Source organism: Dama dama, chromosome 19, assembly GCF_033118175.1.
Source record: "Dama dama isolate Ldn47 chromosome 19, ASM3311817v1, whole genome shotgun sequence".
In the NCBI taxonomy this organism is placed as follows: domain Eukaryota; kingdom Metazoa; phylum Chordata; class Mammalia; order Artiodactyla; family Cervidae; genus Dama; species Dama dama.
In genome coordinates this window covers 34,845-48,879 of record NC_083699.1, presented here as the reverse complement: position 1 = coordinate 48,879, position 14,035 = coordinate 34,845, and the positions used below count along the sequence as shown (strand labels likewise).

At 48.1% G+C, this 14,035-nt stretch overlaps 1 protein-coding gene across 1 annotated transcript in view; it reads right to left on the bottom strand.

Moving 5' to 3' along the window:
• LOC133073833 (histone-lysine N-methyltransferase PRDM9-like) overlaps positions 1-14,035 on the bottom strand; it is a 65,297-nt gene that overhangs the window by 40,001 nt on the left and 11,261 nt on the right. Inside the window, exons 10-12 of the mRNA XM_061167828.1 lie at positions 11,373-12,019; positions 10,220-10,290; positions 8,792-8,921 (exon numbers count right to left, since the gene is read on the bottom strand). Of these exons, the coding sequence (XP_061023811.1) occupies positions 8,792-8,921; positions 10,220-10,290; positions 11,373-12,019 (848 nt within the window). The remainder of the gene's footprint in view (positions 1-8,791; positions 8,922-10,219; positions 10,291-11,372; positions 12,020-14,035) is intronic.

The window sequence follows — 14,035 nt, the reverse complement described above, 5'->3', positions numbered from 1 at the left end:
ACAAATAGATTCAAGGGATTATATCTCTAGAGAGAGTGCCTGAATAACTATGGATGGAGCTTTGTGACATTGTAGAGGAGGCAGTGATCAAGACCATCCCGAAGAAAAAGAAATGCCAAAGTCAAAATGGATGTCTCAGGAGGCCTTACAAATAGCTTTGAAAAGAAGAGAAGTGAAGGGCAAAGAGAAAAAGAAAGATATACCCATTTGAATGCAGAGTTCCAAAGAAGAGCAAGGAGAGATAAGAAAGCCTTTCTCAGTGCTCAGTGCAAGGAAATAGAGGAAAACAGTAGAATGGGAAGGATTAGAGATCTCTTCAAGAAAATTAGAGATACCAAGGGAACATTTCATGCAAAGATGGGCACAATAAGGGACAGGAATGGTAGGGACCTAACAGAAGCAGAAGATATTAAGAAGAGATGGCAAGAATACACAGAAGAACTGTACAAAAAAGATCTTCCCGACCCAGATAATCATGATGGTGTGATCACGCACCTAGAGCCAGACATCCTGGAATGTGAAATCAAGTGGGCCTTAGGAAGCACCACTATGAACAAAGCTAGTGGAGGTGATGAAATTCCAGTTGAGCTATTTCAAATCTTAAAAGATGATGCTGTGAAAGTGCTACACTCAATGTTCCAGCCAATTTATAAAACTTAGGAGTGGCCACAGGACTGCAAAGGTCAGTTTTCATTCCAATCACAAAGAAAGACAATGCCAAAGAATGCTCACACTAGGGTACAATTGCACTCATCTCACATGCTGTCAAAGTAATGCTCAAAATTCTCCAAGTCAGGCTTCAACAGAGCATGAACCATGAACTTCCAGATGTTCAAGCTGAATTTTGAGAAGCCAGAGGAACCAGAAATGAAATTGCCAACAACCATTGGATCATCAAAAAAGCAAGAGAATTTCAGAAAAACATTTATTTCTGCTTTATTGACTATGCCAAAACTTTTGACTGTGTGGATTACAACAAAGTGTGGAAAATTCTTCAAGTGATGGGAATACCAGACCACCTGACCTGCCTCCTGATAAATCTATATGCAGGTTAGGAAGCAACAGTTATAACTGGACATGGAATAACAGACTGGTTCCAAATAGGAAAAGGAGTATGTCAAGGCTGTATATTGTCACCCTGCTTATTTAACTTATATGCAGAGTATATCATGAGAAATGCTGGACTGGATGAAGCACAAGCTGGAGTCGAGATTGATGGGAGAAATATCAGTAACCTCAGATATGCAGATGACACCACCCTTATGGCAGAAAGTGAAGAAGAACTAAAGAACCTGTTGATGAAAGTGAAAGAGTAGAGTGAAAAAGTTGGCTTAAAAATCAACATTCAGAAAACTAAGATCATGGCATCTGGTCCCATCACTTCATGGCAAGTAGATGGGAAACAGTGGTAACAGTGGCTGACTTCATATTTTTGGGCTCCTAAATCACTGCAGATGGTGAGTGCAGCCATGAAATTCAAAGACGCTTGCTCCTTGGAAGATAAGAAAGGAAAGAAAAGAAGAAAAGAATACCTAAATGGCATATTAAAAAGCAGAGACATTACTTTGCTAACAAAGGTCCGTCTAGTCAAAACTATGGTTTTTCACGTATGTATGGCTGTGCGAGTTGGACTATAGAGTAGTCATGTATGGATGTAAGAATTGGACTATAAAGAAAGCTGAGAGCTGAAGAATTGATGCTTTTGAACTGTGGTGTTGGAGAAGACTCTTGAGAGTCCCTTGGGCAGCATTGAGATCCAGCCAGTCCATCCTAAAGGAAATCAGTCCTGAATATCCATTGGAAGGACTGATGCTAAAGCTGAAACTCCCATACTTTGGCCACCCGATGTGAGGAAGTGACTCATTGGAAAAGACCCTGATGCTGGGAATGATTGAAGGTGGGAGGAGAAAGGGGTGACAGAGGATGAGATGGTTGGATGGCATCACTGACTCCATGGACATGAGTTTGAGCAAACTCCAGGAGTTGGTGGTGGACAGGGAGGCCTGATATGCTGCAGTCCATGGGGTCACATAGAGTCAGACATGACTGAACAACTTAACTGATGGTTTGGGTAGAGGAATTCATACGGTTAAAGTTAGGCTCAAGGCAAAGATAGGTTCAAGGATAAGTACAGAACCTGAGGATGTGGCTGGTCATAGGGCTTCTTTAATAAATAGTTTGACTGCATCGCCAATAGTTTGGAGTAGGCTGTATGGCCCTACAACATTTGGGCCTTTTCAGAATTGTGTATAGCCTAGAATTTTTCATTCTACTAGTGGTAAGAATGCTATAGCTAGAAGGATGGGCTTCTCTTTCACTTTTCACTTTCATGCATTGGAGAAGGAAGTGGCAACCCACTCCTGTGTTGTTGCCGAAGCATCCCAGGGATGGAGGAGCCTGGTGGGCTGCTGTCTATGGGGTTGCACAGACTTGGACACGACTGAAGCGACTTAGCAGCAGCAGCAGCAGCACAGAGTTATACAAAACAGGTCCACGGCCCCCCGGCCCCACTTTCTCACATCCACGCCCCCGTGCCCTGCATCCCCACATGCTCCCAGCGCAAGCCAGCAGTCTGCCTCCTCTTTCCAGTCAGTCTTTGGGCTTCACTGAGGTGTTTTGGCTCTGGGGAAGGAAATGGCAACCCGCTCCAGGATTCTTGCCTGGAACATCCCATAGACTGAGGGGCCTGGAGAGCTACAATCCAAGGGGTCGCAAAGAGTCAGACACAGCTGAGTGACGGAGGTGTTATACAAAATTGCCTGTAGTGCTGCCGTGTTTGCATCTGCCATCCACACCATCATCCAATGAGCAGGAAGGATATAGTCCCACCTCTTTCCAGCCAGTAAGTAATTGGAAGAGATTATTAGTGGTAACAAGAATTAGTGTTGTAACAAGGAAAAGGAGTGTTTGAAGAATCAGTTAATGTTGGGGTCTGAGTGAATGGATCATATTGAGAAGTCTATAGTTGATCATATGACAAATAGGGCCACCAGCACACATTATTGAGAAATAATCTATTTTAGAACTGAATGATAGCTTAAGGGTTTGTAGTGTGATTCAGTGCCAGTTTGAGATAATTATCTCTTGGTCTGTATACATGAATATTATTGCTGGAACTAAGCTAATGGTGAAGGCATATGAGATAATCTTACATATAGAGGGTATGTGGTGGTTTTATAAATGTTAGTGCTTGTTATTATGATCGATGATGTAAATAGTGAGGCGAGAGTGAAAGAGGAAATTTAATTTATTACTTTTATTTGGAGTTGCACCAAATATGTGGTTCCAAACACCAATGGATAAAAGTTTCAAAAAGCCATGTTGTTAGTCAAGGGAGTAGAAAATCAGCAATTCTTATCTACTTCTGTGGTAAATAAGAAGGTATTGTCTTCTCTTCCTAGAGTCACAATCAAGTTTTTTTTTTCTAAACTATATATACAGTATAAGGGGCCTAGAATGATTTTTGGGTTTAAGGATAGGAGTAGAAGAGGTAGGATGGGTAAAGATATGAGAGCATTTTCTCCTGTAAAAGATGGAGAGATACTGTTTATGTGGTGTGTGTATTTGCCTCACTGTTTTGAAATAAGTATATATAAAGAGTATAGGGCGGCAATTACCATATGAATTCCTATTAAAATAATTGCAATGTTTGATCACGAGAAGGATATTACTACAAATAGCTCTCCAATCAAGTTAATAGTTGGGGGTAGAGCTAGGTTTGTTTAACTTGCTGGTACTCATCAGGTTGCTGTTACTAGGAGGAACATTTGTAGGCTTTAGGCTAGGATTATTGTTTGGCGATGGACCTGGTAAATTGAATTTGCCAGGCAGAACAATACAGAGGATATAAGACTATGGGCAATTATTAGGGCTGTGGCTCCTATACAATTTCAAGGTGTTCGGGTAAGGATAGCAAAGTGCTATGTGGCTGACAGAAGAGTATGCAGTGAGTGATTTTAGGTCTGTCTGGCATAAGCAAATTGAGCTGGTTATAAGTATGCCTCATAAGAACAATAAAATGAGTGGATACCCTATGAAGTCTGTTAGTGGGTTTCAAATTGTTGTAATTTTGTAGTTCGTAGTATCCCACAGCATCCAAATTTTAGTAGTGCTGGCAGCATAGCCAGATCTATGAAGCCTGCAATAGGGGCCTCTTCATGTGCTTTAGGTAGTCAAAGGTGGAGACCATAAGATTGTATTTTTACTGTAAAGGCAATTATGCATACTAACCGTATGAAACCATTGGATCAAGAGTTGGATACTGATTGGGCTCAGCATTAGAATATTTAAAGGTCCTACTGTATTTTGAATGTAGACAAGTATTCCTAAGGTGGGAGAGAACTTACTAGGGTATAAAATGAATAGAGACCTGCATTAAGGTGTTCTGCTTGATTTCCTCTGTGGGTAATGATAATGAGTGTTGAAACTAGTGTTGCTCCAAATAGAATATATAAAAGAATGAATTTTATGGCAGTAAATGTTATAATTAAAGTAATTATTATATGACTAGCAGTGATAATATTTTTTTTTTTTCTGGTAGAGATTCTTTTAATATGAGGTGTTGACTATTAGTATAAGGGGTCATAACCATGTAGTTAAAATCAGTGGTGGCGTCCATAGGGAGCGGGAGAAAACAACTGAGAAATTGAGGCTGTTATCATTGATTAAAGAGGAGTAGGCTTGTGAGTCTAATTAGTAGGCTATGTGTGGTGGTGTTAATTCAGATTAACCTGGTGATCAGTTTAGTGGTATTGTTGCTGACCAAAATCTTGGCCTTCTCTGCCCGCTGAAGCTGAATAAAAGAACATGGAGACAGAGTCTGGAGGAAATAGAAAGCTGGCTTCAATTCTCAGTCGGCAGAGAGGGGAACACAGCAGGCTCATGCCTCAAGAGCTTTGCCTGCCCCCCTTGAGCAGTCTAGGGGCTCATAGAAGGAAGGGCTCACAGTCAGGAGGCAGTATGATAAACAAAGGGGATGGGACTTTGATTTCTTCCTCTTGCTTTTATTCACAGTCACATTAGTTCAGTTCAGTTGCTCAGTCATGTCTGACTGATGATGGGAAAGACTGAAGACGGGAGGAGAAGGGGACGACAGAGGATGAGACGGTCACATGGCCACACTGACTCAATGGACATGGGTTTGAGTAAACTCCAGGAGTTGGTGATGGACAGGGAGGCCTGGTGTGCTGCAGTCCATGGGGTCGCAAAGAGTCGGACATGACTGAGCGACTGAACTGAACTGAAACCACTCCAGTAGATTCTTCCAAGTGTGTAGCCCAGAGCGTTCTGCCTGGAGGAGTTGAGATCACACAGGTAAAACGTGTAACAACTCACAGGGTGCTCAGGGCTGTGGAACTGACAGCCCTTCCTGGGCAGCCACGACCCTGAGCAGCGATGAGAGCCTTGCCCCCTCGTGGTCCCAGGGAGAAGGAAGCTGATCGGCCTGCCGGCCGGTCCGAACCACTACTGGGAGGTCCCTGTCTACCCTGACCACTGGAGCGGCCCAGGGGGCCCACCCTCTCGGGCCCCACCGAGCCCCTGCTCCAGACCCATCTGGAGAGCCCTCCAGGCCGTCATGATGGGACTCTGTGGCGGGAACTCAGCAGAAAGGGCATGAGGGCAGCCAAGACCTTCCTTCACCGAGGACGTGACATCGCCAGGTACACTGAGGTCACAGAGGTGGCGGGGAGGCCGTTCCAGATGGTGGTCTGTGCTGAGAAGGACACAGGACTCGGGGAGGCAGGGGCTGACGGGTGGTGAGTCCAGAGAGGCGCCTTATGGAGGAGGGGGGATGCTCAGACAGAACTGCATCTTAGGCCCGAAGCTCCAGCAGGGCTGGCTGGTTGCTGAGGAGGGCAAGGCTGGGGCTCGGCCTCAGGAGCGGTGCATCTGGCCTCTGGTAGAGTTTCTGCTCCCCAAGGACTGGGGTTATTGTCTGTCTCCTCACGGCTGTCCCATGCCTGGAACACGACCTGGCCAGAGGCAGGTGCTAAGCAAATATCTGTGAATGAGTGGACGGTCCGAGTGTGGAGATGCGCAGGACAGGCGGCGTCAGGCTGCAGAGTGGGGGTTAAGTAGATTAGGAGGCCGAGCCGGGAGAGAGGCATACAGGGTTTGAGTCTGGACTCCCAACCTCCTTGGGCTCAGACCTCTCAGATGACATCCGCTGGGTGAGTGCAGGCTCGTGGTCACTCTGGTCTGTCACAGACCTATCAGAGGCCATCTGCTGGGTGAATGTGGGCTCCTCGTCACTCTGGTCTGTCACAGACATATCAAGCTGTCCACTGGGTGAATGCATGCTTGTGGTCACTCTGGTCTGTCACAGATGTCTCAGAGGCTGTCTGCTGTGATTACAGGCTCATGGTTGCTTTAGTCTGTCACAGACCTCTCAGAAGCCATCTGCTGGGTGAATGTGGGCTCCTGGTCACTCTGGTGCAGTTTCCACAGGGCTGTCAAGAGGCACTGTGTGGCTGCCCCAGCTGGGGGCCACTTATTGCGCTCTTGCTGCCCCCAAGCTATATCTGGAGAAGGCTAATCCCAATGAGAAGCTACTTTCAGACTTCAGCTCACATGCCAGGAACTAGTCTTCCAGCCTAAGCAGGTCACTTGGGGTTTCCTGTGTTAGTGCTCACAGCTCACACCCCCTAGAGAGTGGGCCGGGTCTGGGGGCACATGTCCTCTGCTGCTAAAAGTGACATTAGGCTGTGTTCCCAGGGATGGACCACAAGGGGTGATTAGAGAACATCTGCCCTACCTGCTTGGAGGCACTGTGCCCCAGCCCCTGCCTTCTCCCCACTCAGATATGGAATGTGGGAGAGCAGGAGGGGAACCTGGGTCCCAAGTGACCCTCTCAGCAGAGCTGGGCCTGGGTCAGGCTTGGAGGGTGTGACCGAGAGTTTGCTGGACAGGACGGCACATTTAGAGGGCCTCCTGCAGTGTAGGTTTCAGGGCTAGATAACAACTAAGTGCAGAGCATGGTGGCTGAGCTGACGGCTGTGGACCCTGCAGGCTGAACGCTGAGCCCTGAACGTTGGAAGGTTGTCTGGAGTCACAGGACGTGCTTGCTCTCTCTGCTGAGATGATCTCAATGGGGAACCAGGTTCCCCCTCCTACTGTCTAGAAGTTATCAAACTGAAGCCACTTCTCATGGTGAACTCTGAGGAAACTCAGGAAAGAAAAGAATACCTGCTTTCCAGCAGCCATCAGACTGCAGCCACTCCCCACTGTGAGCCCTGAGGAAACTCAGGGAGGAAAAGACAGGATGCTGGCCCCAGGTGGTAAGGTGTGTATCAAAGGGGATGATTTCAGTGAGATGGCTGGTGCATCTTCCCACACATAGAAAAGTGCTAAATTCCTTAATTTTAGATGCTGCCCCCTGGTTTTGAAGTTCTAAAAGATTTGTAATGAATAAAACTCTCAACACCTGTATTATAATATTATTATGTCTATCCATATGAAGTAGAGACTTTCCAAAGGACAACAAAGACAAATCTCAACATTCAGCACACTGGCACCAGTGGTGAGCACTTCCCAAAAGATGCAGCTAGTGGAGCAATTAGAAAACTCATCACCCCTTTTCCCATAAGATTGTGGAATGGACACTGACACTGGGGAATTGTTACAGGGAAGAACAAAATCTGACTCCATGTTGAATGTTTTACTCTAACCTTTGCTTCCTGTTGATCTGTTTGCTACAGGGATGCTGTCCATACATAATGGCCGGCCTCAGGAAACCCTGCCCCTCTGCCTCTGTCCAGGACCAGTCCACCTGTGGATGGCTACAGGAGGGAGAAAGTAACACATCTCCCTCTGAGACTGGCCATTCCAGGAGATATTTGCCAGATTAATGGCCTTTTTACTTTATTTCCTCACCTCCCAGCTCTGTGTTCTATAAAAGACACTGGCATCCACACCCTGACAAGATGGTTGCTTCGAAATACTAGTCTGCTATTTTCTCAATCTGCTGGCTTTCCAAGTAAAGTCATATTCCTTGCCTCAGCACCTCAGCTCTGATTTATCGCCCTGTTGTGAGGCATGCAGAGTGAGCTTGGACTTGGTAACAATCCCACATGCCATGCAGTCAAAAAATCAAAACTTAAAATGGAAGCAATATTGTAACAGATTCAATAAAGACTCTGAAAATGGACCATATAAAAAGATCTGAAACCAAAAACCAGAAGGAACTCAGTGGTTGTCTGAAATATTAAGAAAGCAGTTAGAACCTCTCTTGCCCATACCCCATGAAGCCACACTGGACAGTTAGGCCCTGTCGATTCAGGACACCCTTTCCAGATGCCACCTGGAGGTGCTCTGCACCCAATGCCCACCTGGGTCTCAGTACGTGGCAGGGACACACCCTGGGGTGTCTCCTGTCTTGTCCAGGGGAGCGTCACACCAGCACCCTGTCTCCCTGCTCATAATAAATAAGGAGGGTTGTCAGCACCTGGGCAAGTGATGCTGTGGGCACTGGACTGCCTCATCCTTGTGATTTGATGTGAAGACAACACAGAAGGAGAACCAACCAAGAGGGATCCAGGGAGCAGTGAGCCCCTCTTCACAGGGACCCTATGAGACCCAAGACTCACTCTGCCCACCCTGCTGACTTTTGGGAACTGGCCTTTGTCATTCTCTGGGTAGGAGGTGGGAAGGACAACCCGGTCTCTATTCCACCTCCTGAGACCCAGGTGGGCACTGGGGGCATCAGCCCTCCACCTGGGGTCCAGAGAGGGTGTCCTGAGTGCACAGGGCCTAACCGGTCAGCGAGGCCGGCCCTCGTCCACAGTGCACTGACCTGCTGCAGGGTCTCGGGTTCCCTGGCATCCAGGTCGCCCATCGCCAACCCCAGCTTGGTGTCTTGGGGGTCCCTCACTGGCGGGCACCCAGCAGGTGAAAGCTGCATGCCCAGCGAGAAGAAGGAGAAGCTGGTGGGGCAGGAGTCCAGCATGCAGTGTCCAAGGCCCCTCTGCTCCCCCAGGAACACCCAGCCCGCCTGCCATGGGCTTTCTCCTCTTCAGTACGTGTCTTTGTGGCTGATGTTGCCAAACACCTTCCTCTGGAAGAGAAGGCTCCATGACCGTGGAAGGGGTGGAGGTGAGGAGGTGCTGTAGCCCTAAACCCAGAGAGCTTCAGAACTAACTTCCCTGAGCCCTGAACGCACTGCCTGTTACATCTGTACCAACCGAGGCCAAGATCCAGGCAGATTCTCTGAGGAAATACTTTTCTGTCCAACAAGAGAGGACTTGTTAACCCACAGCTGAACCCCGAGACGTGGGACGTGCTGTAACTGTGGAGACTGCAGGGAAGGTGTTTGAGAGGCTTCTTCCCGGGCGGCTCCCTGAGGCCCCTGGAGTTACTGGACCCAGAGGGGGAGCACTCGCGCTTCTCTCCTCACTGCAGGCCAGACGGTGCCCCCAACCACACAGCCCTGCTCCTCCACCTCCCTGAATTCAACAGAAACCCCCGGTCACGAGGCCAAAGCACAGTCTTCTTGGTGAGCAGAGCAGAGGCCGGTGGGAACTGGGGTGGAGGCTGAAAACTTCTTTGTAGAAGAAAAACACGGACGTGTTTTCCCGTGTGTGGTGGCTGGATGCTGCAGTAATTGATGTTCCCCACACATTTATGGGTGGGTTTTAGTTTCTGTATTTTCTAAATTTCTTTTCTTTTAACAGCTGCATATTATGAGAAAATTTTTGCAATCAACCATAAGCACTTGCAAAATAAGATTTTTTTTTTTTTCTTTTCCTAAAATGTCACAGTTTTCTATGGTGACAGATGAACCGCCTCCTACTTTTAAGTATTCATTTGATTGGCTGCGCTGGGTCTTAGCTGTGGCAAGCAGGAGCTTCAGTTGCAGCATGTGGGAAATAGTGCCCTGACCAGGGATTGAATGTGGCTCCCTGTGTTGGGAGCTCAGAGTCCTAGCCTCTGGATCAGCAGAGAATGCTGTGATCGCCTACTTTAAAAAAGGTTATTTATTTATTTTTGGTTTGCAGAAAACATGCAGAAAACAAATTCTGTAAAGCAATTATCCTTCTATTAAAAAATTAAAAAAGAGTAAAAAAACCCCACAAAGGACACCAATGGTGGGGCTTGCGTTCTCAGCCAGCCTCTGGCAGATTCCGCCTGTGCTTACGCATCAGACCAAAACGCTGGTGTTCCCATCTCGTATCACAGATGAGATTAGAGACACAGAGAGGTTGAGCATCTTGCCCGAGCTCACACAGCTGCTGAGGGCAGGGCTGAGAACTGGACCCCTGTGGTCGAATCTGGAGCCCAGATGCTGTGATGACCCTGAGGGAGCGGCAGAGACCAGATGGCCCATGCTGAGACAGGCGCGCACAAACACATACGCGCACGTGGCCTTCACCTTTGAGTCTACAGAAGTCAGAGGGAATCAGAGGGCAACGAGGAGAGGCCAAAGGAGAGTCGGGGTCTATAAGGAGGAGAGGCCCCACTTCTTAGGAGGCCAGGGAATCCCTTCTCTGGTGAGTCTGTCTCAAACCCTAGATTCCTCTCCCTGGACCCAGGAACTGAATGTCCAGTGACCTAACGGACTTGGCTCCAGAATTATGCCTTCCCAGGGGTTCCCTGGACCCCACTACTGTCAGTGATAAGGGTGGAATGAGTACATAGTCTGGGCTTCAGATTTGTTTGGAGACAAAATTTATTAGAAGAGGAGTACTAAAAAACCACGAAGGCAATTGGCATGAACATCTCCAGAACACTTAAGAAACCCTCTGCAGTTTATCTACCGCTTCTCCTGACATGAAAGTGGAAGGTCTATTTAACAAGTAATTCTGTGCTTATCACACTCTTTCTTTAAAATATTTATCACATATTTATTTATTCGGCTGTGCTGTGTCTTAGTAGCAGCCTGTGAGAGCTAGTTCCCCAATCAGGTATTGAACGTGGGTCTCTGCTTGGAGTCTTGACCCCTGAACCACCTGGGAAGTCTCTCCTCATACTCCTGGGGACAGTAATGGGTCACAGGCCTCCTCTGAGGCCCCCTTAGAGCTGAGGCATGGGGTGGCTGCAGTAATCCTCCTGTGGCTAAGGTGTGGTATTTTGGTCATGACTCACTCACACTCCCTACAAACATAGGGCTTCTACCCTGTGTGTGTCCTCTGGTGTCTGATGAGATGGGTCTTCTGACTGAAGCTTTGCCCACACTCCCCGCGAACATAGGGCTTCTCCCCTGTGTGTGTCCTCTTGTGTGAGATGAGATTGGTCTTCTGACTGAAGCTTCGCCCACACTCCCTGCAAACATAGGGCTTCTCCCCTGTGTGTGTCCTCTGGTGTCTGATGAGGAGGGAATTCCGACTGAAGCTATGCCCACACTCCCCGCAAACATAGGGCTTCACCCCTGTGTGTGTCCTCTGGTGTCTGATGAGGGCTGACTTCTGCCTGAAGCTTCGCCCACACTCCCCGCAAACATAGGGCTTCTCCCCTGTGTGTGTCCTCTGGCGTCTGATGAGGTCGGACTTCTGACTGAAGCTTCGCCCACACTCCCCACAAACATAGGGCTTCTCCCCTGTGTGTGTCCTCTCGTGTGTGCTGAGACTTGACCTGTCCTTGGAGCCTTGCCCACACTCTCCGTACATGACTCTCATAATCCCCGAGACCCCTACCCCTGTGAGCAATGGGCCTGTGTCCTCTGGATTCAGTTTCTGGCTTGTGCTGGGCTCGTCTTTCATTCTCTCATGCACCCCAGAACCCCCTATTTGTCCTCCGGTTGAGTAGGAAGAGGCCTTTGATATCCTCTTCAGCCTTATGCTTTTCAGCAAAGGTTGGGGCCTGTCCTTGGCCTCCTGACCCTCAGGTTTGTCGCTTGGGCTGTGTGGATCTGAATATCGCTGATTTTGATTGCCTGGGCAGGGATCCTCTGGTTGGAGGAGATCTCTTTCAGATGGTCTCAGGAGGGTCTGAGAGGGGTGACTGCATTGGGTGTGTTGGCTGAGGAATTCCTGACTGGAGAAGGCCAGAGAGCAGAAGGCACATGGGTGGATCTTGGGCTTCGGTTCTGCTGAAAGAGGAAGCTTTTGGTCAGGTAGCTGGTTTGCCATGGTCAGGCCCTCCCCAATAATCATCTAAGTGTTGACAGTACACAATTTGTCTCCCATCAAGTGTCTTTACAGTCCACTTTTCCATTCCACTCTTATTCTCTACATCTACAGAAATCCAGGAAGTTGTTGTCAAGGGCCTTTTCTACATATCACCCAGATAGGGACCTTATGGCAGTATCAGAGGCAGCATCTCTCCTGAGAGGTGGATCTGCAGGGACTTTCCCTGCGTGTAAGTATCGGAAAAGTCACGTCACAGTGGCCACAGATATTTACCCTACTGAGGATTAAGACTCGATGACTTAGGTGGAATCTCCTGAGTGGCTCCCTGTGAGGGGAAAGGGCCTATTAAGTTAGGGGCTCCTGGCCTGGAGCTCTCTACATATGGGAGGCAGCACAGGGGGTGGTTAGATCAGGTGTGAGTAAATCTGACTTTGTGGCTCCTTGTTCAAAGAGCAGCCTTTGTGCCGATCTCCGCAGGAAGTGGGTTTGAGACTGGATGAGACCGAGCGGCCCAGGTCCCACTGACCACCGATCTCTGGCTCCTGCGGCCCAAACTGGTTCATAAATTGCTCCTCTCTCAGTTTCCCATAAATCATAAAATAAAGGCATATCCTTTCTCAAGCCTCACCAGTATCCATACCTTATTTATTTCATTCAGGCTTAGTCCATTTAACATGCATTAGGAAGCCCTATTTAAAAATGCATCTCCAGCCAGACTTTTCACACTCTCACTCCCGAGCATCTTCAGCCAGCCCACTCTCCCCTCATGTCTGGCAATGAACTAATCTCTGAGGGGACTCCCCGCTGCTGTCTCTTCCCAAAAATGAACCAAAGCATCGTCTTAGCACAGAGAACATGCCGCTTGCAGCTGAAAGCCGCGCGGTTGTTCTGTGTCACCCAGGGGGACTGCACGTGGACACAGGCCCTGAAGCTTTCGTGTCCCATCCAGCCTCCTTCCTCTCCCTCTGTGCTTCCTCCCGCGACCCCTGGCATGGCCTCAGTTCCCGGCCCTGGGTCTGAGGCACTGGCTGCTCCCCTGCCTGGAATCCTTCCCCACGGGTGTTATCTCTGCACAGACCCTGTCGCACCGTCCTGCACCACACCCCACCCTCTGTTCTCGCAGAACCGAGGTACGTTCCCTGCCCTGGTTTTCCTCAGAGCACCAGCCCCTGTCTGGTATGAAGCCCCTGCTGACCCAGGGCAGTGGTTCTGTCTGTTTTGGTGCGTGGAGCCCTGTCTGGCCCAGAGTGTGAACTCACATGACAAGAAACTGGAACAGTATCTGAATGCACATCACTGCACATGTGTGCACCCCAATGTTCATCGCAGCACTGTTTATAGTAGCCAGGGCATGGAAGCAACCTAGATGCCCATCAGCAGACGAATGGATAAGGAAGCTGTGGGGCATATACACCATGGAATATTACTCAACCATTAAAAAGAATTCATCTGAATCAGTTCTAATGAGATGGATGAAACTGGAGCCCATTATACAGAGTGAAGTAAGCCAGAAAGATAAAGACCATTAGAGCATACTAACACATATATATGGAATTTAGAGAGATGGTAATGATAACCCTATATGCAAAGCAGAAAAAGAGACACAGATGTACAGAACAGAATTTTGGACTCTGTGGGAGAAGGCGAGGGTGGGATGTTTCAAGAGAACAGCATCAAAATATGTATATTGTCTTGGATGAAAGAGATCACCAGCCCAGGCTGGATGCATGAGACAAGTGTTAGGGCCGGGTGCACTGGGAAGACCCAGAGGGATCGTGTAGAGAGGGAGGTGGGAGGGGGGATCGGGATGGGGAATAAATGTAAATCCATGGCTAATTCATGTCAATGTATGACAAAAACCACTACAATATTGCAAAGTAATTAGCCTCCAACTAATAAAAGTAAATGAAATAAATAAATAAATGAAATACTGATGACTAAGGAATTCCATTTACTTTCTTTAAATTGGCAGA